Source organism: Phoenix dactylifera, chromosome 2 (assembly GCF_051530095.1).
Source record: "Phoenix dactylifera cultivar Ajwa chromosome 2, Ajwa_hap1_PhDact_Kaust_v1.1, whole genome shotgun sequence".
NCBI classification, from domain to species: domain Eukaryota; kingdom Viridiplantae; phylum Streptophyta; class Magnoliopsida; order Arecales; family Arecaceae; genus Phoenix; species Phoenix dactylifera.
Window position 1 is genome coordinate 26,646,678 of NC_143191.1, and position 25,823 is coordinate 26,672,500.

Here is a 25,823-nt window from a genome sequence, read left to right on the forward strand (position 1 = left end):
CCGCCTCTGCGGGGCACGTGCGGCACCCAGTGCCCACGTGGGGGGTACATGAGGGGGGAACACGGAGCTTCCCTGCCAGATATTGTTCGATTGCGGGGCCTGCACGTACCGCTCAGACCCCTCCCCGATTTTGTTTTCCACCCAAAACGCGTCTGCAAGATTTGGAGACACCCGCCTTATATGCCCAGGCTTTGGAACAAGTCTTTCCGATGTGGGATTATTAGGCCTCACACTTTTTTTTCTTTTTCTTTTTTTCTGTACAACCGATAAAACCAAAAAAAAAGATAACACAGAGACTAAAACACAGATGCATGGTCACCCTACATGAATCATCTCAAGTGGTGGGCCACAAATGAGGCCACCCACTCGGCCGCGCTGTTCACTTTTCTGTAGACGTGTGTGATCCACGAGAGACCATCCTCGTCTAAAAGTCTCCGAACATCACATAGCAGCAGGCTCGAACTTGCATCGAGATCCTAACTCCGAATCCACTCTATCACCATAGCCGAGTCTCCCTCAAGCAGAATGCAGTCCGCACCCTGCACCCGCCTCATATAGGTAACTCCCTCCCATGCAACTCTGACTTCAGCGCACACCACAGACATGTTGAAGATCTGTCAGCCTCCCACTGCAATCTGTCTAGCCTCATGGTCCTTGATGATGAAGCTGATGCCTCCAGTGCACCTTCCCTCACTGACACTGCCGTCAAAATTTCTTTCGAGAAAACCAGGAGGTGGGGGCTCCTAGGAGACCTGTACGATCCTGGATGCTACAGGAGCGAAAAGGAAACCCCAGATTTCCCCGGCCATCCTAAAGGGTGACGCTATGGTGATGCGGAAGATCTCCTCCACATGAAGAAGGGCCTTGTCCGCAACCAACCTTGGCATTCCTGTCTTGTCAGTAATGGTAGACTAGATAGGCAGCTCGGATCCCCAGTCCTTCCAGGCCCGAGCTCCACACTGAAGTCTCCAGGAAGAGCAGGAAGTCCTTAGTCGACAACCACCCCAACCATGGATCGTGAGGGCCCCAAGCGCACCCCTAGATCTGGGCAGCCCTCGAGCATCCAAAGATGAAGATGGACTCCTCCACCTCTGGGCACACCAGACACTCGGAGGGGACAGGCATCCCTCGCCGAGCCAGCATGCCTTTAGTGGGTAAGCACTCTCAAGCTACCTTCTGGATGAATAAAGCAACTCGTGGGTGGATGCGCAGCCTCCAGATTCAGCTCCCCTCAATCTATCTGGGCGGTACCCTCCCAACCACCTGGGCTAAGTCCCGGGCCCTCATCTCTGGCCTTCTGGTCGTGCTTCACACCCTCCTATCTGCCTCCCCCATAATAGGACTCGGTATAGATAGGATCTCCTCGAAGGCTTGTCGAACAAGATCCTCGTCCCATGCCTATCCCTCTAGGGTGAACAAATAATGAACTCTACACTCCTTCAGACAACCAACATCAATCACGGTAGGCCAACCGCAGAGGGGAACCATAGAGAACCAGTTGTCCTCCAAGATGTCAATACCTCTGCCATCCCCAATCTTCCATCTGATCTTTAGTAGGACCATAGGGGCACGAACATAGATCTTCCTCTAGACAAAGGAGTTGCGGCGACTAGTACGGAAGATCATGATGTCAACTGGATTCCCATACTTAGCCCGCATCTGGGCACCCCAAAGGCTGCTCGGCTCCAAAAGGAATCTGGCTGCTACTCTGGTCGCAAGAACCTTCCGCCGCTCAATGAGGGAGTGGATCCTCAGACCTCGGCTCCTAGTTGGCTAGCAGATCATCTCCCAGGCCAGTAGATGAACACCACTAAGCTCCCCTATCGCCCCTACAAGAAGCTCCTGAACTGTCTCTCCATACACCGCAACATTGCCATTGGCACCATGGTATGAGATAGCAAGCAAACAGAGATTGAGCTCAGGACTGAACATACCAGGATGACTCTCTCCATCATAAAAAGAGCGCGGGTCTGCCATCCCTCCAGTCTGTGTCTAATGCCCTGCTTCATCATAGTGCACTCTGCCCTACGTAGACGTCTGCCAGTAATCGGGACCCCTAAGTAGCTCAGAGTACCCTCTTGCTTCCCTATCCCTAGGATGCCTGTGATCGCCATCTTCACCCCTGGGAGAGCTTTCGAGCTGAAGCAGATTGTTGACTTTGATAGGTTGACCTGCTTACCAGAGACCACATAATACTCCTCCAGAACCCTCCAAATATCCTGAGCCGATCGTTTGGTCGCACATGCCAACAGTAAGTAGTTATTAGCAAAAGGCAGATGCGAAATCTGAGGAGCCTCCGGCACTGGTCTATAGGCCTCCACCTCCTGCAGCATTATGGCCTTTCGGAGCGCTCTGGACAAAAAATCAGCACACATGATGAACAACAGTGGTGACAAGGGGCAACCCTGCCTTAGCTCGATTGTGGACGCAAAGAACTGTGAGGTGGACCCATTCACCAAAATGGCAAAGGACGGGGACTGGATGCACCGTTGAATCCACCTGACCCAAATAGGGTGAAGTCCAAAGCTCACCAGAGAACTCCCACCTCATTCTGTCATAGGCTTTCTCCATGTCAAGCTTGACTGCCATCAAGCTCCGACCCTTCGGCGCTCTCTGGAGATCACTCATAAACTCATGTGCAACAAGCACATTGTCAGAGATAGATCGGCCACCCAAAAAGGCCCCCTGCTTAGGGCATATCAATTTGGGAAGAATCGCTCTCATCCTCAGGATCAGGATCTTTGCCACAGTCTTATATAGGGTCGTGCATAAGCTGAGCGGCCGAAAGTGGATCGGCTCTACCGGATCCTGCCTCTTCAGTATCAGGGTGATGAAAGTCCTTTTCCACTCCTCAGGCATCGTCGAGGACAAGAAGAACTGCCGAGTAGCCGCCGTTACCTTCTGCCTAATAATCTGCCAGTATCTTCTGAAAAAGACTGGAGGAAATCCGTTTGGACCTGGGGCTTTATCCTCACCCGGGCACTACATAGCATCCCGAACCTCCAACTCTGATATTGGGCTGACTAAGTGAAGCCAGCTCTCCTAATACACCATTGCCGCCCCCCAGATCGGTCCATCTCGATCTGAAGAAATGCTCTAAGGTCCGTCTGATAGCCTCAAGAGAGGAGGTACTCTTTGCTGGTGAGTTTTGAGTTCAACTTTAGGGACTAGGTTGAAACTTTTTAAACTTGAAAGACACCAAGTAAAAATAATCCAAACTTTAGAATGCGTTTCCATAATTTTCTTATTAATTTTTGTGTGTTTGCTGCATGTATTTATTACTTGGGCCAATATAATCTTTTGACTGCATAAAACTTCCATGCGATAGTCAGAATTGCTGACATCAACGGCTGAGATGTTTTCTAAATGCATGCTGAAGGCATATGCCAATATTGTTCTCAGTATATACCTTAACAGCCGGTCGCCAAAACCATCATCATTCTGAGATGTTTTCCAAAGGCATGCTGAAGGCACATAACAATATTATCCTTAGTATATACCTTAACAATGGGCAGCCAAAACCATCATCAGAGCTGTTGTTTAAACATCAACATGGAATAATTCATCAATCAGCGACAAAGACGGTGGTATTATGCGAGCCCAACCAAACCACCGGAATTCCTTAATGAAACCAGCGATGGAGTTTGCCTGTTTGACCGTCAACCTCGTCCCAACTTCCTGCTCTTTTTCCGGGAAGGCATGCCACCTTTCGCCCTTAAAAACGACAACTCGACGTACTCTTCCGGCCTTCGTTGGCCCTTCCCTTCGGCGCATCAAAAGCCCTGGCTCCCATGAAACAAATGGCACAAAACAGCCCGCGCCGCTGCCCACAGGGCTAGAAGCAAGCCCAAGGTCTCCCACCAGTTATATATAGCCAACCAGATACCATTCCTTCGTCAAATTAAACGTAGATATTCCACATTCTACTACCTTTTAATTCGTCTTCTACTTGGGAGTGTAGATATATAGAGAGAAGCCAAGATGAGCGTAGAGATATTGGATGGAGCCACCATTCGTGACTTCCTGGAGGATGAGGGAGCCTTCAACGGCTCCGTGGAGGATCGGTTTGCAAGCCTCGACACCGACCGTGATGGCCGGCTCTCGTACGCAGAGATGGCGAGGGAGTTGATGAGCCTTAGAGTGCTCGAGACCCACTTCGGCGTGGATGAGGTGAAGTTGAGCCGCGACGAGCTTGTTCAACTCTATCACGGTCTCTTCGCTCGGTTTGATCATGACGGCAATGGAGCAGTAGACCTGGAGGAGTTCCGGGCTGAGATGAGGGAGATGATGCTCGCGGTGGCGAATGGGCTTGGGTTCTTGCCGGTCCAGATGGTTGTGGAGGAGGGGAGCTTCCTTAAGATGGCTGTGGAGAGGGAGGCAGCCAAGTATGAGGCATAGAGGCGTCTTAGTAACTGAGTTATTTTATTGTGTTTTATTTCATTTTTGAAACTTTGCCCTCTATTAAATTTAATTTGCGATTTCTTGCTAGGATTGTTGTATGGAACTGCTACTGAATTTGTTTTCAAAAATACCAGTCTGAGCAAATAAATGAGGGAAGATGTCAAGTGTTCAGCCATAAAAATTAAGAAGATTTGAGATTTAGATATCTAAGTGTTATAGAGTGATTTTTGTACTGAGTAAGAACTGATTGCTAATGAGTTCGTGTTCGTTGAGGAGAAAAAATAGAGAAGGATGGAGGGGTCAAGAAACCCATCCCACAAATTTATTCATACAAAAGATTACAAAGAGAGGAGTTGAGAGGTTTTAGCACACCATGGCTCCCGGCACAAAAACTGGAGCACAGTCTACGCCAAAATTTCCGCCACCTTTTTCATTATGAAAATATTGCTTTCTGTACCAATTAATTGCGCACCCAGCGCGTATCCAGGAAGGGGAAAAAATTTCGGTCCCAATTCTTCAATATTAGATGGGATATGCTCCTTGTGACTATTTGCTAAAGATTGTGGTCAAAAATGAAATTGGTGAAGAAAAAGCCGTGATCACTCCTTTGATGGAGTGGGATTCGTTTGTCCCTATAGTTAGCTGGTCCCGATCATATTATCAGATCTTAAATTATTTTAGATCTTAAAAAGTTAAATTTTTATTTGATTTTGCGAAAAGCCTATTATCTTCGATAGAATTTAGGTCACCCAACTAGCCTTGGACTTGTTGTAAGTACCATTCGCATCTAAATTGTCGAGACACATTCACGAGTTTTATAATTATTATGGTAGCAAATTTATTGTCCCGAATATGTCTATAACTACTTTAATTTAATTTAGCTGTTAATTTAATTACACTCTTGACCAGATGATCCAATGGTTGGACCGGTGATCTATCCCAATTTTGACAATTATAGTTGTGCCATTTAAGAAAAACTTATATATTGAACAATCATAGCATATATTTCCTTATGATATTGTACAATAGTGCCTATAATTGCGTAACCAGACTCTTGTAAAGCTCCTATATAACATACATAGCTCATCCCACCAATTGGGGTGCCCTTAACATATCACATTATCTTCCTTTTCTTTTACTAAGTTCTTATCAATCCAATATTATTGATTTTCAGATATATTTTCATTCTTTTCTTAAAAAATACTTGAAGAACTTATAAGGACACTCTCTCTACTTTGGACATTTTTCAAAGGCACCCCCTCAATTTTAAATATTTTAAACCGACCCTTCAAGTTTCTAAATTGATCAAAATCGGTTCTGCCGTTCATTTCCATTAAAAGAATGATGTCACCAGATTATCACATGATAGCATAAATTTATATTTTGACCAAAAAACCCTTTATATTAGTTGTTTGTGAGGTGAAGTCCCGGCACAACTCTCAGAGAACCCCTAGATAATAATCATCTACAGCACTCTGAACACCTTCATTCATCTGCCCGCATAAATCTCAAAGCATCTTTAGTATATGTTCCATAGTTAAGAATCAATCACTGCACAAATCCCAAAGTACTTCGAACATTTTCATTCATCTTCCTGCATAGATCTCAAAGCATTCTTAGTATATTGCCTATAATTAAGGACTATCCACCACACATATTCAAAGTACTCTTAGTATATAAGCTGTAGTTAAGGATCACCTGCTGATATATTCCGAATCCCTTCATACGGTTTGATCATATCAGCAATGGAATAGTGGACCAGGAGGAGTTTCAGACTAAGATGAGGGAGATCGATGATGCTCATGGTGGCAAATGGGCTCGGGTTCTCACCAGTTCATATGGTGGTGGAGCAGGGGAGCTTCCTCGAGATGGCTATGGAGAGGGTGGCAGCGAAGTATGAGGCATAGGGCGTTGTTGTTTTTCTCTCTCTTTTTTTCTTTAGGATAGAGTCACTAGAGTTGATAGCCTAGTGGTAAGGGGGCAATAATTCTGCCCAAGTTGCCTGGATTCGAAACGCGCGGGCGTCGATTAAATTAGAGGACCGAATGCTCCATGCCCGGATAGCTTGCTGGCGGTTATATTTTCCTTCCACTTGTACTAAGGTGACGCTAGGGTGACGTACCCACACGTGAGGTAGTGAGTCCACGGGTCGGAGAAGGCACGCGAAACCTGCGACCTGTATCGAACATTTCTTGATGGAAGGGGGCCCAGTGGGGGCTGCTATGCGGGTGGGCTGGTCCCTCCCCCTCCTCTCCTATAGTTTTCACCAAAAAAAAAAAGTTGCTATAGGGATTGAGTTATTTTATTTTTTTTCTTGAAATTTGTCTTCTATTAAATTTAGAATGCAAGTTCTTCCTAGGATTGTTCCACGGATGCTATTATGACATTAGCTCCTCCTTCCTAAGTACGTATCGATTATCACTCTAGAGTAGGACCTCTGAAGCCGTGGCAACTCAAAAACATTATTTTGATATTATATTCTAGTTAACTATCCATTCTATGATAGCAAATTGAACCTTAATTTTGTCAATGTACAAACAGTGGAAGATGTTTCCAAGTGCTTGAACCAAATACTACTTCTTGCATTATTTCTCAAAGAGATTTGAAATGGTGGTAATTCTGTCCACATTATTTTATAAAAAATCCAAAAAATAATTCTTTTTTATTAAAAAATTCAACCCATCATGCAGGTTTGAAAGAATAAAGCATTAAGCTTTACATGGCTGGTGGGCATACCCACACCATGTCCATGCTCTCTAGATACTTTTTCTTTTGGGGTAAAAAAAAAAAAAGAACTTAATTCTCTCTACAACCTTCTATACCCACTGGCTGACATGATGCTCTCCATATCCTTCTTGACTTGGAATATATTTTGGCATCTCCTTGGCATTGTTCCTAGAAAAATAAAATATTCCAAAGCATTAATCCGAAACCCGAATGGTAGCGGCACAGAGAGAGAACTTTGCAAGTCTCGCTTGCGTTGCCTGCAAGCGTTCTATGGGATTCACAGATGGATTTCGACCAGCTTGACCTTCCGCAATCCTTTTGTCCCAGGATTGACCCAGTCAACACGTCAAACTGGCTATGATAGAGGAACTACGGCCAGCCGCCCCACCACCCAGGGTCAAGCGGCAAAATAAATCGCACCCCGAAAGTTGAGGAGTAAAACCAAAGGCGATAAAAGGGTTACAGTAACAATGACTTACCAATGCTCCTAGCGAAGTCATGCTCGAAGATGATTTGGCTATGGTGATTAGCTGGATTTAGGATGACACCAGCATCATGGAAGGATGCTATCTTTTGCTTCGTGAAATCCTAGTGGAGGTGTGGCCTTCCAGACCAAATGTGTGTTCAGAAAGGATAATAGGACTGTGGACTAAATGGCCTCTGTTCGTGGCTGGTCACTCTGGAGCGCTCCAAAATTTACCTTATAAATTAGAAGACCAACCACCTTCTTTTCCTCAAAACAGAGTTCCCTCTCCGTAGTTCTTCAATGATCCAAAGATGAGCGTAGAAGTGCTGGACGGAGCTACGATCCGCAACTTTGTCGAGGATGAAGTGGCCTTCAATTTGTCGGTCGAGGACCGGTTCGTCAGCCTCGATACCGACCATGATGGCCTGCTCTCGTACGCGGAGATGGTGAGGGAACTGACGAGCCTTAGAGTGCTCGAGACCGACTTCGGCGTGGATGAAGTGGGATTGAACCCTGACGAGCTACTTCAGGTCTACCGTGGCTTGTTTGCTCGGTTCGATCATGATGGCAATGGAACGGTGGACTTGGAGGAGTTTCGGGTCGAGATGAGGGAGTTGACGCTTGCTGTGGCAAATGGGCTCGGATTCTTGCCAGTTCAGATGGTGGTGGAGGAGGGAAGCTTCCTCAAGAGGGCTGTAGAGAGAGAGTTGGCTCAGAAACTCACCGTTTGAGCTGATAACTGCTGGAGAATTTTTCAGCTCCCTTTCTTGATGAACATGTTCTTTGTTTAGCTCTTTTTTCTTTCTTCTTTCTTTCTCTCTCCATGGCATCAAAGCTTGATCTAATACATGCCAATATGTTTGTCCAACATTCCAAGCTTTGAGATCATATCAGGTGAATTTATTAAGTTTTGAGTCGTTACCTTAAAATAAAAAGTATTGAATCCAATAAGGTGAAGCATTATTTTGTTGGTTTTCGCAAAGCTTCTTTCTGAGAAAGAGAACAACTTCTAAGACCAATAAAGCGTACGTGGAACTTTGCTCCTTTTTATCAAGAAAAAAGTAAGGAGTTTTATGAAATAACATGATCGCCTCTGTTTCTTACAGAACTGAAATCCAAACATAATTTTCCTAACAGTCCAATTTCAAGATTCCACTGAACAAGGATCAAGGACTTCAAATGAAAATTTGTGAGAATAAATTTTGAGTTTATAGAGCTTTCAAGTAGTCATTCCAGTCAAGGGATACCCTTAGGGTAATGTTTGGTTAGGAGGACTTAGGCTCTAAAACCGGGAATGAAAATGAGTGACTTATATTCCGATCATTTGGTCGAAAAAAGTTCTACCTCTATTCAGATTCCATAGAAAAATGGAAATTCTCCGATCCCCCAAAATTTAAGCTCATTTCTCCCCTAGTATTTAAATTTGATTCCGATTATGATTTCAGATACTAACTAAACACATCGGGGAATATAGCTGCTCTGATTTCCATTCCAATCTATTTCGATTTCTTTTGCGATTGCGAACCAAATGCATCTTTAATGATTTAGCTGTCTTAGCTGTTTCTCAAGCCTTTAGGCTAGCACAGACAAAGTCCATCCCGGCAGGTAAAGAAACAGATTTTTGCGAGCCTGATAGAGCAACATTATCTCCCATTATATGAAGGTTCACGGTAAATATTGATGACACTATCAACAAGTAACCGTGCAGGATGCCTCTAATCATCTGTACACCCAAAAAATATATATAGCATTAAGAAGTGGGATATGGTTCCACTTGAAGAGAAATTTTACCCACATAGAACAAGGAAGTAGACATTCAGCAAGCAAACATAAAAATGCAGTAATAAATGGTGCAATATTAAGTGCTTTAAGATAGCAAAAATGTCATGAAAATTAGGATCACAAATTGATAAAAGATCAGAAATTGATAATACTCCAGCAAGGCAAAATCATCTGCTCAATTGGTAAATGGCTAGACACTCCAGCTACCTTGCAAACCTCTCTCTCTCTTAAAGTCGAAACATTACCATCTCGATATCAAATAAAAAGGAGGCTTAAGAGACTTTCTTCTCCAGTCAAGTGAGGTGAAAGTGAAACGATAAGTTTCTAAGCTACTAAATCTCTAAAGAGGACTTCTTAACATCCAAGAGAAGAATCTTCATCGGTGCAGGCACAGCAGGCGAGCGGTAGTCCTCGTTGTTATTGTTCATTTCCCCCTTTGTAAGAGTTCTATTAGGTGAACTATTTTCTGAGACAACTAATGCAACATGAATTCTGAGCTCCAACTAATACTATGCTAAAATGTACTCAAAGAAATGGTGATACTATGCTAATAAAAAGGATAGAAAAGAAGTACTGCATTTTTTACCTTTTTCTTAAAGAATTAAGGAAATACTTGGATGATCTTCCATGCAACATAAGATTCATCATATATGATGCAGTTTGTTTTCCATAAAAATAGAAGTTTTATATAGTGTTTTTCCAATGAATATTCATAAAAATCATGAGAGTACGTAGTAAGCAGAACATCCCATGCACGTACGATTGCCACAGATTGTTTATTAACTTTCAACTCGGTGGAGTTGTTGGTGACACTGTGGCACTGCTAAGACCGGCACTGCATGCTCTAGTTTCTTATGAATATCCATCTCCAGAGGCCACTTGAAACAAAAAGTTTATCAATTAAAAATGCTTCGAGTTGCACTCATTCTACGTTGAGGTAGCTTTTCTTGGTATGGTGTAACCATGATTTCAATGACATGTAACCATTAATAAACTTATTATTAATTATTATAATAGTTATAATACTCATTATATGTCCAGGTCTGAACCGAAATTGTTAAAAATTAAATAAGAGACTCTCATAATGGTCATTACGTATTGTGACAACAGAAAAACTAATGAACGATGATGAAACATAAAAGCATTGTTTTCTCAAATCACTATTTATCGAATAAAGATATACTTTTGTATAGCCGTATAAATAATTAAAATTTTTAAAAAATACTTAGACAAGCAATGCACCAGTTAAATAACACATAGCCATTATTTTTGTTATATAATTGCTATAATCATATAAAATCCAAATAAGAATTATTTTTTCAAATTTTATTATTAATATATCTCTTACTATATATCAATTTTCTTGGTGGTGGTTGTTCACCGGACATGGCAAGCGTAAATTAGATGGTTTTTGGTATATAATATTAAATTTAAAAATGTAAGCATCATCGCTGTCCAACTTTCTTCCTTTATCCACTTTCTATTTCTTATTTTTAGAAAAGAAGAAATTTAAGTTAAAATTTGATGGTTTAAGAAACCAGGAAGTTTACAATATTCACCTTGTTCTTTGTTTTTCTACTGATAAAGAAAGCTGGAGGTTCCCTCAAAACTATCGTGCTGTTCATTTGCATGCATAACATGTGTCAATATTTAGTACAATATAAATTATATAATAGACTTTTTGGGAAATCATTATAAGAATTTTTACTTAAAAACCATTTGTCCTGAGAGGCTGCAATCTAGAAAGCAACCCGCCAATATGCACTAGGCTTGCAATAAACATGTTTAAGTTTGGATAAATAGGTTCAAGTCATAAACAAATTAATCGGTCTATTAAACAAGTTTGGTCTAGGTTTCAGACTCCTAACCTGTTTAAACTATTTAACAATTAGGTCAAATTCGATTAACATATTCAACTCGTCTATTTAATCTATTCAATTTAGGGTTTAGGACCCATTTGAAGTTAGACATTAGAAAGTCAACGGCTTAGGATCTTAGTATGCGAGGATGCTGGGACTTGTTCTTTTATTTTCTTTTCTCCTCTCATTCTATCCATTTCTTACTCCCCTTCGAGTTTACTATAACCTCTCAAAAAATTCTTTTTTACGACAAACAAATTAAGTGAATCAGATATATTTGATTTGTTTACTAAACGAATCGATCTAGGTTGATAGTTTTTTAATCCTAATGCGTATCAGATCATATTCTTATACTGTCTTATCTGACTAAATTGCCCTCCTACCTGTCATGACCGAAAGTCTATCTATCATATTTATATTCAGCAGTAAGAAAAAAATATTGATTTGATCAGATTCACCAGCTTAACAGTGGACCAATGCAATCATAGATCAATATGCATAAACATCGGAAAAAAAAAAAAAGAACACGGAGCAATATAGGCATGTTGCCAGGGTTGTTGGACTGATCAACCGCTGAGTCCAACCAATATTTAAATATCAATTTCATAACCTTATCTTAGCAATCAAAGTGGATCCACAAAAAAATTTAGCAGATACGCATGATTCCTCAAGGGATCTATAACAAACTGTCAGTTCAGTAGTTAATGCATGCCTCGAAAAGCCAATCAGAGTCCGCCAAATCAGCAAATACCATCATCTCACGTAAATCTCCGCCACGTGGCTTTTTAGAGAGGAGCCATCTCATAAGAACAATGAAACGTGGCACCCACCTTCGGCGCTGCCGTCGTGCCTAGAACCCAAAACCTCTTCCCCTCCCCGCCAAAACTCTCGGCCGTCCTTTTCAGTCGACCCCTCGAGAAGAAACCCTAGCCCCGGTCGGTGCCAATCAATAGAAGAAGTATATGGTCGGATTTCGATCTCGAAAATGGCATTGTTTGATATCCTCTCCGCCGCCATGATCTTCTCCAATGACACCGATCACGAAAGCGTCGTCTCAATCTCGGTGTACGCCGCCGTGCTCTGCCTCTGCATCGTTGTCGGGCACTTTCTCGGAGAGAATCGATGGGTTAACGAGTCCATCACAGCCATGCTAATCGTAAGCCTTGATTCCAACACCGAGTACCCACTATATGATGCTAAGTGTGATTGAACAGATGAAAGAGTGGAAAAAAGAGTTTTTTTGATCGAAATAAGGAAAGAAAGAGGCCAGCACTTGTTCTTAAATGATGCTTAGTGTTTTTCATTCATGAATCATTGATATCTGACAATGGGTTCGATTGAATGTTTTCTTTTAAACATTTAGACCCACTGAAATGCCGGAAACTGCTGTTTTACTTTATTGAAGAAGATTTTTGTATAGGATATTTAGGTTCGTATGAGATCAAGGGTTGAAGTGCCAGTTCATAATCTGTGTCGGGCAACGCCACTTATTAGCATATTGTTTCAACGCATGGTAGTTGGTGTCACATTTGCTGTGCCGGGACCCAATACTATTCCTTGTCTGAGCGCAGAAGGTCACATATCAGTACCATTCTTTATTGATCCCAATACGGTGCGAGTATCAGTGTTTCAACCCTTGTATGAGATCATATACTCCAAAATATTGTGTCTTTTTTCCCTCTTTTTTTCTTAAAAAAAGTTAGGCTTGAATGCATTGTATCAACTTTATCCTTGATCTGACAAAACTGCTGTCATCTATGATTTTGTTTTGTAGAAGAATATGATATGTTTAAAACTTTAAGGGCTTCCAGTAAATGAAAAGTGGTAGTCGGACATGATTGCTAGACTTGTACTTGATTTTGTGAGTTTGGTTCAAGTGCGAGAGGTAAATGTCTAATCTCTCGTCATGGACACTTCTTGTTTTTCTAGTTAGAACAAAGGCCTCTGTTTTTAAGTTAGAGAATAAAAGTTCTTGTTTTGATGCAAAAGGGAGTAAAGGTTCAAAGGGGTTCTCTTTTGGGCTTGATGATTGCTATTCCAGTAGAGAAAATGTAAGGATTGTTAATGTGAATTGGACAGTGTTCAGTATGACTTCATATTGGCGGTCATCAATTGGCGATTGTGTTTACCTGCTCATGTAACTCGGAACGATTGCTTGTCATTAATTCTAACTTCAGCTGGGGAATGTGTTTAGATGACTAAGCCAAGGAAGTTTCTTTCTTTTAACCTCTCAAGTACTTTTGTGGGCCAGAGAATGTTAAAGAAATGTGACAAAATAATGATGACCCATACAAGTATATGCTTCTTTACGAGCTGTTGTTTTTTCCCAGTTGCTTTTGATGCTTAGTGATAATAATAATAAAAAAATCAGGGGCCTGATGAAGAGAGCCATGAATTACAATTGGGTAATTATGCTACAATTGTTAGGCTGCTAAGGATCTACATAGAAAAAGATATTGGATAACGTTTTCTCAAATTCTACCAGGGAAATCATACATATGGAACAGGGAGAGATAATAGCACAAAATATTCCATGTAATTTCAAGACCTATTGCTTTCAGCATCAAATAAGTGAGAATCTAGGGCTATTTAGAAAATTCAGTGGAGTGCATGAGCCTTTACATCAGGAATTATGAGGAGAGCAACTCATTTTCTATGTAGGTGAGTTAGGGAAGCTTGAATTGGAAGCTTCTGAAATTTGATATGATTGAAGACAATGGAAGGTGTGGAGATGGCATCAAACTCAACCATGTTTTTGGTGCTGCATGTGAAATGCTCGTAGCCTGACCTGAAGCTACATTTGGTTTATTTTTACAATCGTTAAGATTGTTGATTTTGTGGCTTTGACCTTAAGTTCATCTTGGCACAGAGGAGAAACTTTATGATTCCTAGTATTGTTGTTTTCTTTCATAACTCGCTAAATGAAGATTTCTATTCAGAAACTAGCCCTGCACAATTTTGATTTTTTATTATTTAGTTCTCACAGTGCCCATCTTGTTGGATTCTTGAAGTCACTTTGTTGATATATATATATTGTTATAATTCCTATAGTTCTTCCTTGTTCATGTGTTGAAGCTATTGGTTGCAGAACTAGATATGACATTGTAAAATTATCATAAAAACCATGGAATGTCGTACCGGTCCGTACCGGCCGGTATGGGCCGGTACGTACTGGTCCGGTCCTAGACTGGTACCGGAATCATAAGAAAATCGGTATTTTTCGGTTTTTTAGCTGAACCGGCCGGTACGGAGCCTGTACCGGTCGGTACGGAGCCCGTACCGGTCGGTACCGGCCGATACCGCTCGATACCGGCCTCGTACCGGTGCGAACCGTCCGGTTCGCATCGGTACGATTTTTTTTTTTTTAAGAACCACAGCGCCTCGCGTTGTGGTTTTTAAAACCACCGCGTACCGGCTGGTACGGTACCGGTACCGGCCGGTACGTACCGTACCGGTCCGGCCGGCCACCGGTATGCCGACCGGTACCGGTACGGCGGATCTTGATAAAAACAGTGATAGCTAAGAAAAGCTATAAATATGGGCAGAAAGGTCTGTAGCATTCCATCCCACCACATAGTACTTTCGGAAGTCTAGAGATGTGCAGTCTGTTTATATTGCTGAAGGAAACCCAAGAGTCAACACCCAGAGATCCAAAACATGGGGTTCCTTAATATGAAACTTAAATTGAGCTAAAACAAAGCTGCTTCTAATTCTGTTTTTAGAACCAAACTGAAACTGTTAAATGGGTTCACTTGTTGCCTTTTCAGAGTAGCAATTTTGAAATAAAATCCTGACATCATGGGAATGGATCCAAGCTGCTCACCAAGTAAGTCTGAATCAGATTTTCTCAGGAGGCTCTACCTTAGTGCTTGGACTATAAATCTCAACAATGTATTCAATATCTGAACTATTCCTCATCAAGGGCAATGTTGTTTGGCAACATGGAGCAGAAACGCTACTGTATTCTCATCAGTAATAGCTGTGGATTGGCTGATTGGTTTATTAGGGGTGAAGCTGAACCCAGCATTTTGCAGGTAAAGGGGGATATTACTCAGTATCTGAACAGATGCCCTTTCTAGAGGGTAAGTCACATTAATGTCAGCAGAAAATTCGCCAGCAGTCCTTGAAATTTTAAGACAGTTAAGAAATTCTAGAGAGAGAAAATGAGAGAATGCTAGAAGCCAGGAGATGGCTTTAATTCAGTGTTAGAGGATGCATTCGTGATGTTTTTCTGTTTTAGAACTGACAAACAAGCGTTAGGCTATTTTTACCAGCGATTGCAGCATGGATGGGAGACTTGGTGAAAGCGTTACCTGATCTTCATGTTTATTTGAGACACAGTTATCCTTCTTATTTCATCCAAATGTTGGATGTAATTTTATATTTGAATTTTTTTAATAATATTTCTTACTTAAAATGGCGTACGTTACTTTTGTCTATATAGGGATGCAGCATTGGAACTATTATATTGTTTTCAAGCAAAGGCAGAAGTTCTCACATTCTAAGATTTGATGAGGAATTATTCTTTATATATCTTCTTCCACCAATAATTTTCAATGCTGGGTAAGACCATCAACTTTATATTGTGCTCATAATTTGGTAACGTAATTATACTATGTGTTTTACTGACTCCATAAAACTGACATTCCTCACTCCAGATTTCAGGTTAAGAAGAAACAGTTCTTTCATAACTTTCTGAACATAATGTTTTTTGGATTAGTTGGTGTTTTCATATCGTTTGCCATCATATCAGCTGGTAATTTTCACATCTCAAATGATTGAATTCTGTTACTGATTGCTTGAAAGACTAGGCTCATTATGGATTATTACTTATTAAAACAGATATGCTAGATGAGTTCTCAAGACATGCTTGCAAGTACCAGATAAACATGTATTTTATTTTTTATATTAACCATTGGGATGCCTAGGAAAATATCTCTATGATGCCCGATGTAGACACATACTACTATAGATGAGACCACAAATGCGATAATAATGGTAATCTAGAATTTCCTATAAAAAAAAGAAAAAGAAAAAGTCTGGATAAACAAGTACTTAAGCTGCTGTTTCTTCATGTGGTTGATAGCCTCCTTCCCTATTTTATGCAAGAGGGTTTGCAAAACAACACCTTGAGCAATTGATTTAGTCAAGCTTTATAAATCTATTGGTAGCATGGCTTTCTCAATATTAAGTGTTAATGAGGATGCTTCTCTCCCGTTGAGGATAGCCTTGTCTTCTTGTGTTCACATTTGCTTCTACCAATTGATAGCCCTTTGCTTGATATCTATTGGATTGATTTCTTTGCTCCGTTCTTATATGGAGATTCATGTATGACTGCATCTTAGCTTTTTGTATACTCAGTATGTTTCATATCGTTGTCTAAGTTCTTATTCTCTTAACAGGCCTCCCTTGTGCATGGTTTGAGAAATTATTATACGTGATAGTTGCCTCCTGCTTGCAGTAAATGGTAAATGAAGGGAGGTTGGAGATGTGGATTGGGAACCTTTGATCAAGTAAGGTCAAATGTCAGGGCATCCTAAGAAATGTCTATAGACTCATACTAATTTGCATGTGTATTTTATTCTTTTTGCAAAACCCTGTTAGTTGATCTACGACAATGTAAAATAGTCACAATCCCCAGTTAAATGTAGAAAGCAGATATGAGAAAGCTTTTGACCATATCAAGCTGTTACATATAAATGGTTATTTTTGTTCTTACCTATCGGTTGTTTTTGTCATGCATCTGAATAAGTGAGGTTGGTAACTCTTGTTCATGTATCTGTGCGCTATTCTTTCTTCTGGTTTTCATGGACTTAAAGGTGTTTTAGTAATCTAATTCTGTTTCTGTCTTTCTGACCTTAGGATCAAGCCCTTCTTGCTGATATGTATTATGTATGTTTTGTAAAGTCCTCTCCTGATTGATGTGTTGCTTGTTGAATTAGGGAGCTGGTGGCTTTTTCCAAAGATTGGTTTCAATGGTCTAAGTGCACGGGATTATCTAGGTTTGGTTACTCTCTCTGTCTGATTTGATATATTTGTCATGCAATTACATCAAGGAGATTAGTCTTTAAATGTGATTGATGTTCTTTTGTTGTTATCGAGCTTATGGAATTATGCTAGCTTAATCTTATGCTCTTATATTTTTATCCAGCTCTTGGAACAATATTTGCTTCAACAGATACTGTCTGTACATTGCGGGTTGGTTAGATTTTGCATTATCTTCCAGCTTTTCTCTAAATCGCTGACTAGCTATTGTAGAGATATCCTGAACTTCTGGTATTTTAAGTGTAGGTTCTTCATCAAGATGAGAACCCTCGTCTGTATAGCCTGGTTTTTGGGGAAGGAGTTGTAAATGATGCTACATCTGTTGTTCTCTTTAATGCAATCCAAAATATGGCTGTCTATAAATTAGAAGGCTGGGCAGCAGTTCATGTTATTGGAGATTTTCTGTACTTATTTTCAACAAGCACTATCCTGGGCATTGCTGTAAGATTCATTTTTTTCACTTAATGTGTGATCTTTTAAAATTTAGATATCTAATAGCATGCTGAAATATTTTTTTTTTTTAAAATGACAATATATTCTTTAGTCCTTGAACTTTTTCAGGTGCAAATCATGTCATATATTTTCCCCCCAGTACTTGCAACCATGCAGCATAGCATTTTGGCTTCTTGCATGCCTTATTGCATAACAGCATGTTGATTAAGGATTTTTCTTTATTTCTTTTTTTATTTAATTTGAAATTCTTGAGCTCGAATTATTTGTGCACTTTTGGGTTCATTTTCATTGTTTGCTGTCTTCTTCCAGACTGGGCTTTTGACTGCTTATGCTCTTAAGACCCCATATTTTGGTAGGTAAGTGATTTAAGATAACCCAACGGAAAAGACAAACTTGCATTGTATTATTTGATCGATCTTCTATGATGACGTTCTTATTTTACAGGCATTCAACTGATCGTGAAATAGCTTTGATGGTCCTGATGGCATATCTGTCCTACATGCTGGCAGAGGTGAGGATGGAAACAATATTCTCTGGTTTTGCTTGCTTTAAATTGTCGCTTTACTTCTACTCAAAAGAAAAAAAAGTTGCTTCCTGTTTTTGGTTGATATGCTCATAACTTGTATGATTTTCAATAATGGTAGGAATTCCGTTTACTTGTAGGAAGATGACCCCCCTGTTGTGCTCTCTTTATCGGTATTATAGTTTTAACGCAAGTGGAGCTTAGCATAAAAAGCTCTTCCCATTATGTTAAATTGCACCTATTCAAAACTTTTCTGGGCTGATATGTGTGTGATTTTGCCTATTATCTGATTGTAATATGAACTATGCATGGCATATATAACTCATATATTCATTTTCTTGTGCAGTTGTTACAGTTGAGTGGGATCCTGACAGTTTTTTTGTGTGGGATTGTCATGTCACATTATGCACAGCATAATGTTAGGGATAACTCAAGAACCACAACTAGGTAATTTTTGATGATCTATCCATGGAGATGGTTTAGAATGTACTGGTACTGGAATTCTTATATTTTCAATTACAAATAAAGGTTCTTCAGTTATTTCACATGTGTGAGACATCTCATTCTGTAATTTCTGATTGATTAGACTGTATCACCATTTTAATCTGATTTTGCTGATTCGCTAGCTAATAAATTTTAAATTGCTCGATTATAATATCTTGACTGGATATAGCCACAAATTGGGTAAGATCTGCTGAAGCGGTAGCCTTAACTGCATATGTATAACGGGAAGCCTGAAGGTTGTTTCTGTCACTGTCAGGGAAGATGCCAAGCATCTCTCCACTTGGGGAAAAAAGATGTCCTCAAAAAATTTAGTCTGGAAGATTCAATATCTTGTAAATTAATGACTGTTGTGGAGGGGGAGGGGCCTTGAATTTAGTCCTACATCGGCTAGTAGCGGAAAGGTTCTGTGCTTTAAATAGGGGGTGGAAATCCTTTCCTCTCGAGGGCCCTTTTGTGGGACAAAACCGTGAGGGCACCAGTCTCCCCCCGTCTGCGTTGGACGCGCGGGCCGGAGCGCCCAAAGCGGATAATACCTCGGGAGGAACGCAGTCCACTTTCTCTGCTAGCTTAATGTGGGCTAACTATTGCGTGAGGCTCCAGCCAAAGCCTCCGTCCCCGCAACAGATGGCGCTAGAAGGAGGGCCCACCTCCTCTCTCCATTGACTACCCCTCAGGTTGCCTGGGGGGCTGGTAAAGCTGGGTTAAACTGGCACAGAACCTTCCCGCTGGGCGGCTATGTTGTGGAGGGGGAGGGGGCCTTGAATTTAGTCCCACATCGGCTAGTAGCGGAAAGGTTCTGTGCCTTAAATGGGGGGTGGAAATCCTTTCCTCTCGAGGGCCCTTTTGTGGGACAAAACCGTGAGGGCACCAGTCTCCCCCCGTCTGCGCTGGACTTGCGGACCGGAGCGCCCAAAGCGGACAATACCTCGGGAGGAACGCAGTCCTCTTTCTCTGCTAGCTTAATGTGGGCTAACTGTTGCGTGAGGCTCCGGCCAAAGCATCCGTCCCCGCAACAATGACCATTAAGCTTGACTATGAAGATCAGATTACTGAATTTTGAAACACTTTGAGGAACCACTATAACATATCTTGATTGCCTCAGCAAATATTTATTGGTGATTGGAGTAATGAGTTTCAATACCTGTGGTATTTTGGAGGAAGATTTGTACCAAAAATAAAGCATAGGACCCATACAACAACTAGCTTCTTCACTACAAGATTTATGACCTGCAAACAAATGCCAACTTGAATTCTGCAGATAATGTAATGAATGGTAGCAAAATGCAGTGAAGCCTTGCCCGATGCCTTTGCCTTTGCATCTAAACTCCACTCAAACCCACAAAATATCAAAAGATTCTGCATAATATATCATAGATTATGAAGAGGGTGGTTAGTGAGATTTAACATACAAAATGACTTATTGTATGCCTTTAAGATCTTAATACATGTTATGATAATAGCATCTGTTCAGTTGATTTGTTAATTAGTTGTTAGATTTATATGACATTCATCAGCTTTAGTTGTGGTCTAAGATTGTTCATAGCTAATTTAACTTTTGATTTTGCAAGGGCTTTTGGTAATATGTGAAGTAAGGCTTGTGCTTTTTAGGAGATTCATAATACCTCTTATGCCTTCAAAATATGTAATGTACAGTGTGTGCTTGTTGGAAGTATTATTTTCTCTTCAATATTTGTCTTATTGTTTTTAGCAGGCATATTTTTGCGACATTATCATTCATGGCAGAAACATTCATTTTTCTTTATGTGGGGATGGATGCCCTCGACATTGAGAAGTGGAAGACGACCAAGACAAGGTGGTTACTGGTTAGCTACATAATTTATATCAGATGTCTTGATAGCACTAATGAGAGATTGTCTGTCAGATGAATTCTCTTCCATAATGAGACATGCCATTAAGCCCTTAACATGCAACTGCTAGAGATGACTCCTTTTTGCTTTTTTCCTCCATTAGAACATTGTGTTTGGTCAAACAGCTTTGATATTGCTGATATACTTGTCAACAAACTGAGCTGTATTGCACTAGTCAATTGTCAAACATGTCTTAGAGGAAGCTTAAACTATGATTTGGCATTCCCAAATATCTCTATTTTATCAGTGCCTTGCGGACTTCCATATCATATTAATTAATCCATTGATGGCCATTCATTCTTAAAACCATTGTACTCTTTTTCAAATATGTTTGGAATTTATGGGAATAGGTAACGAAGCAAAGAAAAACAAACTGGCATAACTGAACTACCGAGGCATAACTATACTACCCAGTTGACATAGACATGCAACCTCCACATCTTTTTTAAACGAGAAAAGTGGACAAATTCATTCAAACTAGAGATCCTGATCTTTTCTAACATTGTTGTTATGGAAGCGCACACAGGAATTATATTTGAGAATGTACATTGAGAAATCACATTGAGAAATCGCTGCCTTTTCCCAATATTCATTTTATCTGTTTAAAATCTTTTTTTTAAGAGAAATGCTCTAAGTCTGTTCTTTTGCTACTTTTATATAGATTATTTCTCCTTAAATGGTTATGAGGCACAACCAAGGATAAATGCAGGATATTTAAACCTGCAATGTAAGCATGTCATGCGGCATGATCACAACTGACTGATTAGCTGATGTTTAGCCAGATGGGCTTTCACTACTCTGGCCGCTTCCTAGTGAAAGTAGATAACAACTTGGGTCAGCCTCATGCATTATACTTAAGATCATATTGGTTTACTAATTTGAACTGGTCTATATTTCAATACCGGCATCTCCCATTTGCTCTTCAAATTTGTTTGTCGGTTGCTGGACAACCTTTTATAACATCACTCATTACCAGCAAATGTAATTCTGCTTTATATCTGACTTGTTTCTTGTGAAACTAGCTATTTATCTTCAGAATTGTATACAAAAGATTCAAGCTATTTACCACCTCGGACGTAAAGCTCTTGAAGTAAATTATTTTGCATTGTTCAGTCAGAAGAATTATGTTATTTTGGCAGCTGGAAGACATCCTTCGGCATCTATAGCATCATCTTGTTTCTCGTTATGCTGGGGCGTGCTGCTTTTGTATTTCCTCTCTATGCTTTATTCAACCATATGAGCTCAAGTTCTGAAGGGTCATTAATTACGTTCAAGCACCAGGTTGCATCTCCTCTGGCCTTTATTTTCCATCTGTTGTATCAGTTTCCAGGCCACCTGGAAATGATGAATTAGCTAATATCTGTTCATCTTTGCTGTAAAACTAACCTTATTCATTCTTACGATGCCATTTGTTGCAACATTTTGCATGTTAGCAGGTTATAATCTGGTGGGCTGGTCTAATGAGGGGAGCTGTTTCTGTTGCACTGGCATTTAGTCAGGTGGTTGCCGTTGATTAGGCATTACAATGTGATATCTTTAAACATGATACAAACATATTTCAGTAATGTGTTTTTGTGCTAACAATTTATCTATTTACTCCGTCATTCCACAGTTCACTGTTTATGGTGTTACATGGGATCCTGTTCATGCAACAATGATCACCAGCACCGTCGTAGTCGTACTTTTCAGCACTCTGGTATGTTAAAGATAGCAAAAATGTCTCTTTTTTCCATACATGAAATGTAACGTCTATAATGATCATAAAAATAACCGATAAATATTATCCCAACTGTTTTGCTGTCCGCACCAAATCTGCCTCGTATTATATTCTTTCAGGGGATAATACCTCTGTCAGCTTAAACCTTTTTTCCCCCTTGATGGTTTCCATCCTGACTGCCATGCAAGTTTTCCCGCCATCTTCATTCATCCTTAAACATAGCGAAGCTGCTTTCCTACATTTGAGAGCTTGTTGCGTGAAGTCAGGTGCATGTCGGTTGTTCTAAATCCTGTTTTTCCTTGCACCATACCTGGCTTTAGCAGACAAGCTGGCCCCATTTATCTATTCTTTTTCTTTGATTGAAATCAAGCCTGAAGGCATTGATTAAGCAAAACAAAATAGCCATGCAAGTCTTCCTGAATGATGCCTTGAAGGATCATTTTTAGCTGCTCAAATTCATGTCATGGAGTGGACCGAGAACCAGTGTTTGTTTAGGGAACTGAACTGAAAGTTCAGTGATTGCCGAGTTCTGACTGTCATGAGCTTATGAAGGCAGCACCAGCCTCCTGTGGTAAACCGGTGTTTACAAATGGCTAATTTTAGCTGGTCTCCCTGATAGCAGCATGTTTTCCATAGACAACTTGATTTTGGTTTTATTGGCATCTTCTTTTTTTTTTATTCGTTTTTGTCATAGATCATATAGTTAAAGTGCTGCGTGCCTTGCAGGTGTTTGGTTGTGTAACAAAACCACTCATAAGCATACTGCTACCTCATCATGCACGAGAAAATAACCAGCCAGACGACGACTCCGCAAATAATGATGTCACCTTCCCCTTGCTCTCACTTGATGGTTCTGCTGCCACTGCTATTCTCCAAGCCAAGAGCAGTTTATCGCTGATGCTTGCAAGGCCAGTCCACACCATACATGCCTACTGGAGGAGGTTTGATGACGAGTACATGAGGCCAGTTTTTGGCGGACCATTTTAACCTATCGACTAAATAAAGTTGTAAATCCCTTAGTTCAAGTTCTGGACTACCATACAAGGCAATGCGGCATGTTTTGGCCTAGATCATGACCGAAATTAGTGGTACAAAGTTGCAGCACTTTGAACCATGGTATGCTGTAGTATACCGTACCAGACTGTACTGGACATATTGTACTACACCGGTTCAGTACTGGTACCGGTACAGATAGCGTACCGACCTTCGATATGCCAAAAAAATCTCCTACCGTACTGTATCGATACTATACTAGTGTGGCACCGGTACGGAGTCCGGTACCGGAACCGTGAACCTTGCTTTGAACATATGCTTGCTTTATGTACATATGCTTGTATTTAGATAATAGATACCTTATGAACCTGTCACGTTCTGCAGTCAACAGCAACATGGGACGTCTCTCTTGTTTAGAGGTTGATTTATCAAGTAGAAAAGCACTATATCATACATCATGATTTTCATGTAAATGTGCTTTACGATGAGCTGAAGATACATATTGCTTGTACCGTTTAGTAATTTATTTGTTCACAGGAAGGATCCTATGCATGGATTTATCCAGTGAGCTTCTTCAGCATAATCTTGGACATGAATGGGTATTTGTTTGCTTGGTTTTCCCTTTTTTGTGATTCAGAAATGGTCAGGATATGAACATCAGCCACAGAATATTAACAGGTCTTGGGGAGCATATTAGATTGTTGACTTACATCAAGGAGAGCTATGCCTTCTATTACGTGGTGCAACATGGGCAATGGATGCAGCAGGCTTATCTTGACATCTTTTATTTACTTTTAATCCTCTTTTATCTTTTGATAATAGAGTCCAGAGACCTGAAACCAGAAGAACTCCGAGGCCAGTAGAGGGCTGTAAGAAATGAATACTTCAAGCACTGCAACCTAACTCCTGTCCTTATAAATTGCATGAGAACAGGGTTTGTTAATTACGGCCAATATAACATTGCAGCAGCTGTTCTAATGGTGTTTTTCTGAATAAATGGCATTTATACAGTGGTTATCATTTTGGCCACTGCTCTACTATAATTTTATCATGCAATAGAAATGAGAGACCATTATTTGACAATTTCATTGCGACTCCAATTGAAGTGTTAAACTAAAAATTTTATTTTTGTTCAAAAAAAACAAATATGTATACTGTAAACAGTGGGGTGATCAAATAACTTATTTTACTTTCTTTCCTATTATTAGTGCTAGCAAACATTATACAAGCCACACTCATTCTATTGTAGATAATGGCCAGCATTTCCCTTGTAATGGTAAATAACTAATTTTGGCGAGGATTTGCATTTAGGGATGTATTATTGATACCTCGAGCAAGAGTTTTTCCATGCTGTAGATGTTGCCCAGAAGACAACCCAAGAGAGGGAGAGGGAAGAAATTGGGTTCTAATTAAAACTGGGTTCTTCAAATTTTATCTAATGTGGTTAATGAAAGTTTTCTTGATTTTAAGCAAATGTAATTGAGTAATTTATAAGAAAGCAGTAAAGAAGTAAGTAAGATAGATCACAACACAAACACAAGGTTTTTATAGTGGTTCGGAGCCAACCCTTGCTCCTACGTCCACTCCCCAAGCTTCTCTTGGGAGTTCACTATAATCTCAAGATTATAGCCCGGTTGTTTTACAAGCTCACAACCCAACTTGTTGTTTTCGCAGGATCACAATGAACTTGGTCAGTTTTTCCTGGCTCACCGACTAAAACCTCCCTGTTTGTTTTTCTGGGCTCACAAACAATCCTGTTGGTTTTTTCTGACTCACCAACAAACCTTAACCCCGAGATTGAATCAAGTAACAAATAATAAAGAAATAAGGTTTAAAGATTACAAGCTTCTAAATAAGCAGATATAGCAATATCGACAAAAATGTAAAGAAAGAAGCCCTCAAATAGATTTTATCGATGGAGAACTTAGCTTCTCCTTTATTGGATCCTCTCTTGAATGTGCTTGTAGTTGAGGATCACTTCAATAAGCCTTTAATGTGAGGAGTGCTCAGAAATCGCTTGGGATGCAATAACTCCTCTTTTCTCTTTGAATGGCTCTAACTCTCCTTCGGTGATTGATAGACTTAAATGCTCTCAATGGATTTTTTCTCTTCTTGTGGTTAATACTTAAAACCACTTTTTATAACTTATCTCTTCGAAAACTAGCTGTTAGAGAGGAGAAAAGAACCGTTCTAACAAAACTGCGTATCCTGACAAAGTATCCATTGGGATCAGAGTCGACTCGCCCATCTTGGAGTCGGCTCGGCTGAAACAATAGATGCCTCGTGAAAATCTGGAGTCGACTCGAGTTCGGATTCTTACAAATTGGCTATCTGTAAATCTTGTAAGAGTCAGCTCAAGAAATCTGGAGTCGGCTCGCCCACGGCATTTTCAAATGTGAACTACTAACTATTTTCAGGAGATAGGTCGAGGAATTCTGGAGTCGGCTCGCATTCTAGTCTGTGCAAGATTGCTCTCGGCCTTTTC

The 25,823-nt window shown here is 40.4% G+C and overlaps 3 protein-coding genes and 1 non-coding gene across 5 annotated transcripts; 3 read left to right on the forward strand and 1 right to left on the reverse strand.

Annotated features, from left to right (window-relative positions):
• Nucleotides 1-3,349: 3,349 nt before the first annotated feature.
• On the forward strand, nt 3,350-4,860 carry LOC103719056 (uncharacterized). Its single transcript, XM_008808121.5, has one exon. It carries the CDS (start codon nt 3,982-3,984, stop codon nt 4,396-4,398), a length of 417 nt encoding a protein of 138 aa, XP_008806343.1. The 5' UTR covers nt 3,350-3,981; the 3' UTR covers nt 4,399-4,860.
• Nucleotides 4,861-7,894: 3,034 nt separating this feature from the next.
• LOC103719066 (uncharacterized) lies at nt 7,895-8,325 on the forward strand. The gene has a single exon (XM_008808134.3). The coding sequence runs from the start codon at nt 7,906-7,908 to the stop codon at nt 8,323-8,325; it is 420 nt and encodes a 139-aa protein (XP_008806356.3). The 5' UTR covers nt 7,895-7,905.
• Nucleotides 8,326-11,974: 3,649 nt separating this feature from the next.
• On the forward strand, nt 11,975-24,311 carry NHX3 (Na+/H+ (sodium hydrogen) exchanger 3). 2 transcript variants are annotated; one of them, XM_088715729.1, is made up of 14 exons: nt 11,975-12,391; nt 15,680-15,798; nt 15,894-15,991; nt 17,178-17,237; nt 17,387-17,433; nt 17,527-17,721; nt 18,043-18,089; nt 18,178-18,244; nt 18,603-18,703; nt 20,472-20,573; nt 21,768-21,909; nt 22,065-22,127; nt 22,241-22,324; nt 23,072-24,311. In XM_088715729.1, exons 1-14 carry the CDS (start codon nt 12,221-12,223, stop codon nt 23,330-23,332), a joined length of 1,557 nt encoding a protein of 518 aa, XP_088571855.1. In that variant the 5' UTR covers nt 11,975-12,220; the 3' UTR covers nt 23,333-24,311. The 2 variants fall into 2 exon arrangements, with proteins under 2 accessions (XP_088571855.1, XP_088571854.1); XM_088715728.1 differs by lacking the exons at nt 11,975-12,391; nt 15,680-15,798 and having other exon boundaries at nt 15,899-15,991; nt 20,469-20,573.
• LOC113463527 (U6atac minor spliceosomal RNA) lies at nt 18,932-19,051 on the reverse strand. The gene has a single exon (XR_003387885.1). It is a non-coding gene; the product is annotated as a U6atac minor spliceosomal RNA (small nuclear RNA).
• Nucleotides 24,312-25,823: the final 1,512 nt, after the last annotated feature.

Coding starts and splice junctions, on each gene's coding strand:
- LOC103719056 (XM_008808121.5), top strand. CDS start 3,982: ATGAGCGTAGAGATATTGGATGGAGCCACCATTCGTGACTTCCTGGAG.
- LOC103719066 (XM_008808134.3), top strand. CDS start 7,906: ATGAGCGTAGAAGTGCTGGACGGAGCTACGATCCGCAACTTTGTCGAG.
- NHX3 (XM_088715729.1), top strand. CDS start 12,221: ATGGCATTGTTTGATATCCTCTCCGCCGCCATGATCTTCTCCAATGAC. Junction 17,238..17,386: donor AAGTGCACGGGATTATCTAG/GTTTGGTTACTC, acceptor ATTTTTATCCAG/CTCTTGGAACAATATTTGCT. Junction 20,574..21,767: donor TGGAAGACGACCAAGACAAG/GTGGTTACTGGT, acceptor TTATTTTGGCAG/CTGGAAGACATCCTTCGGCA.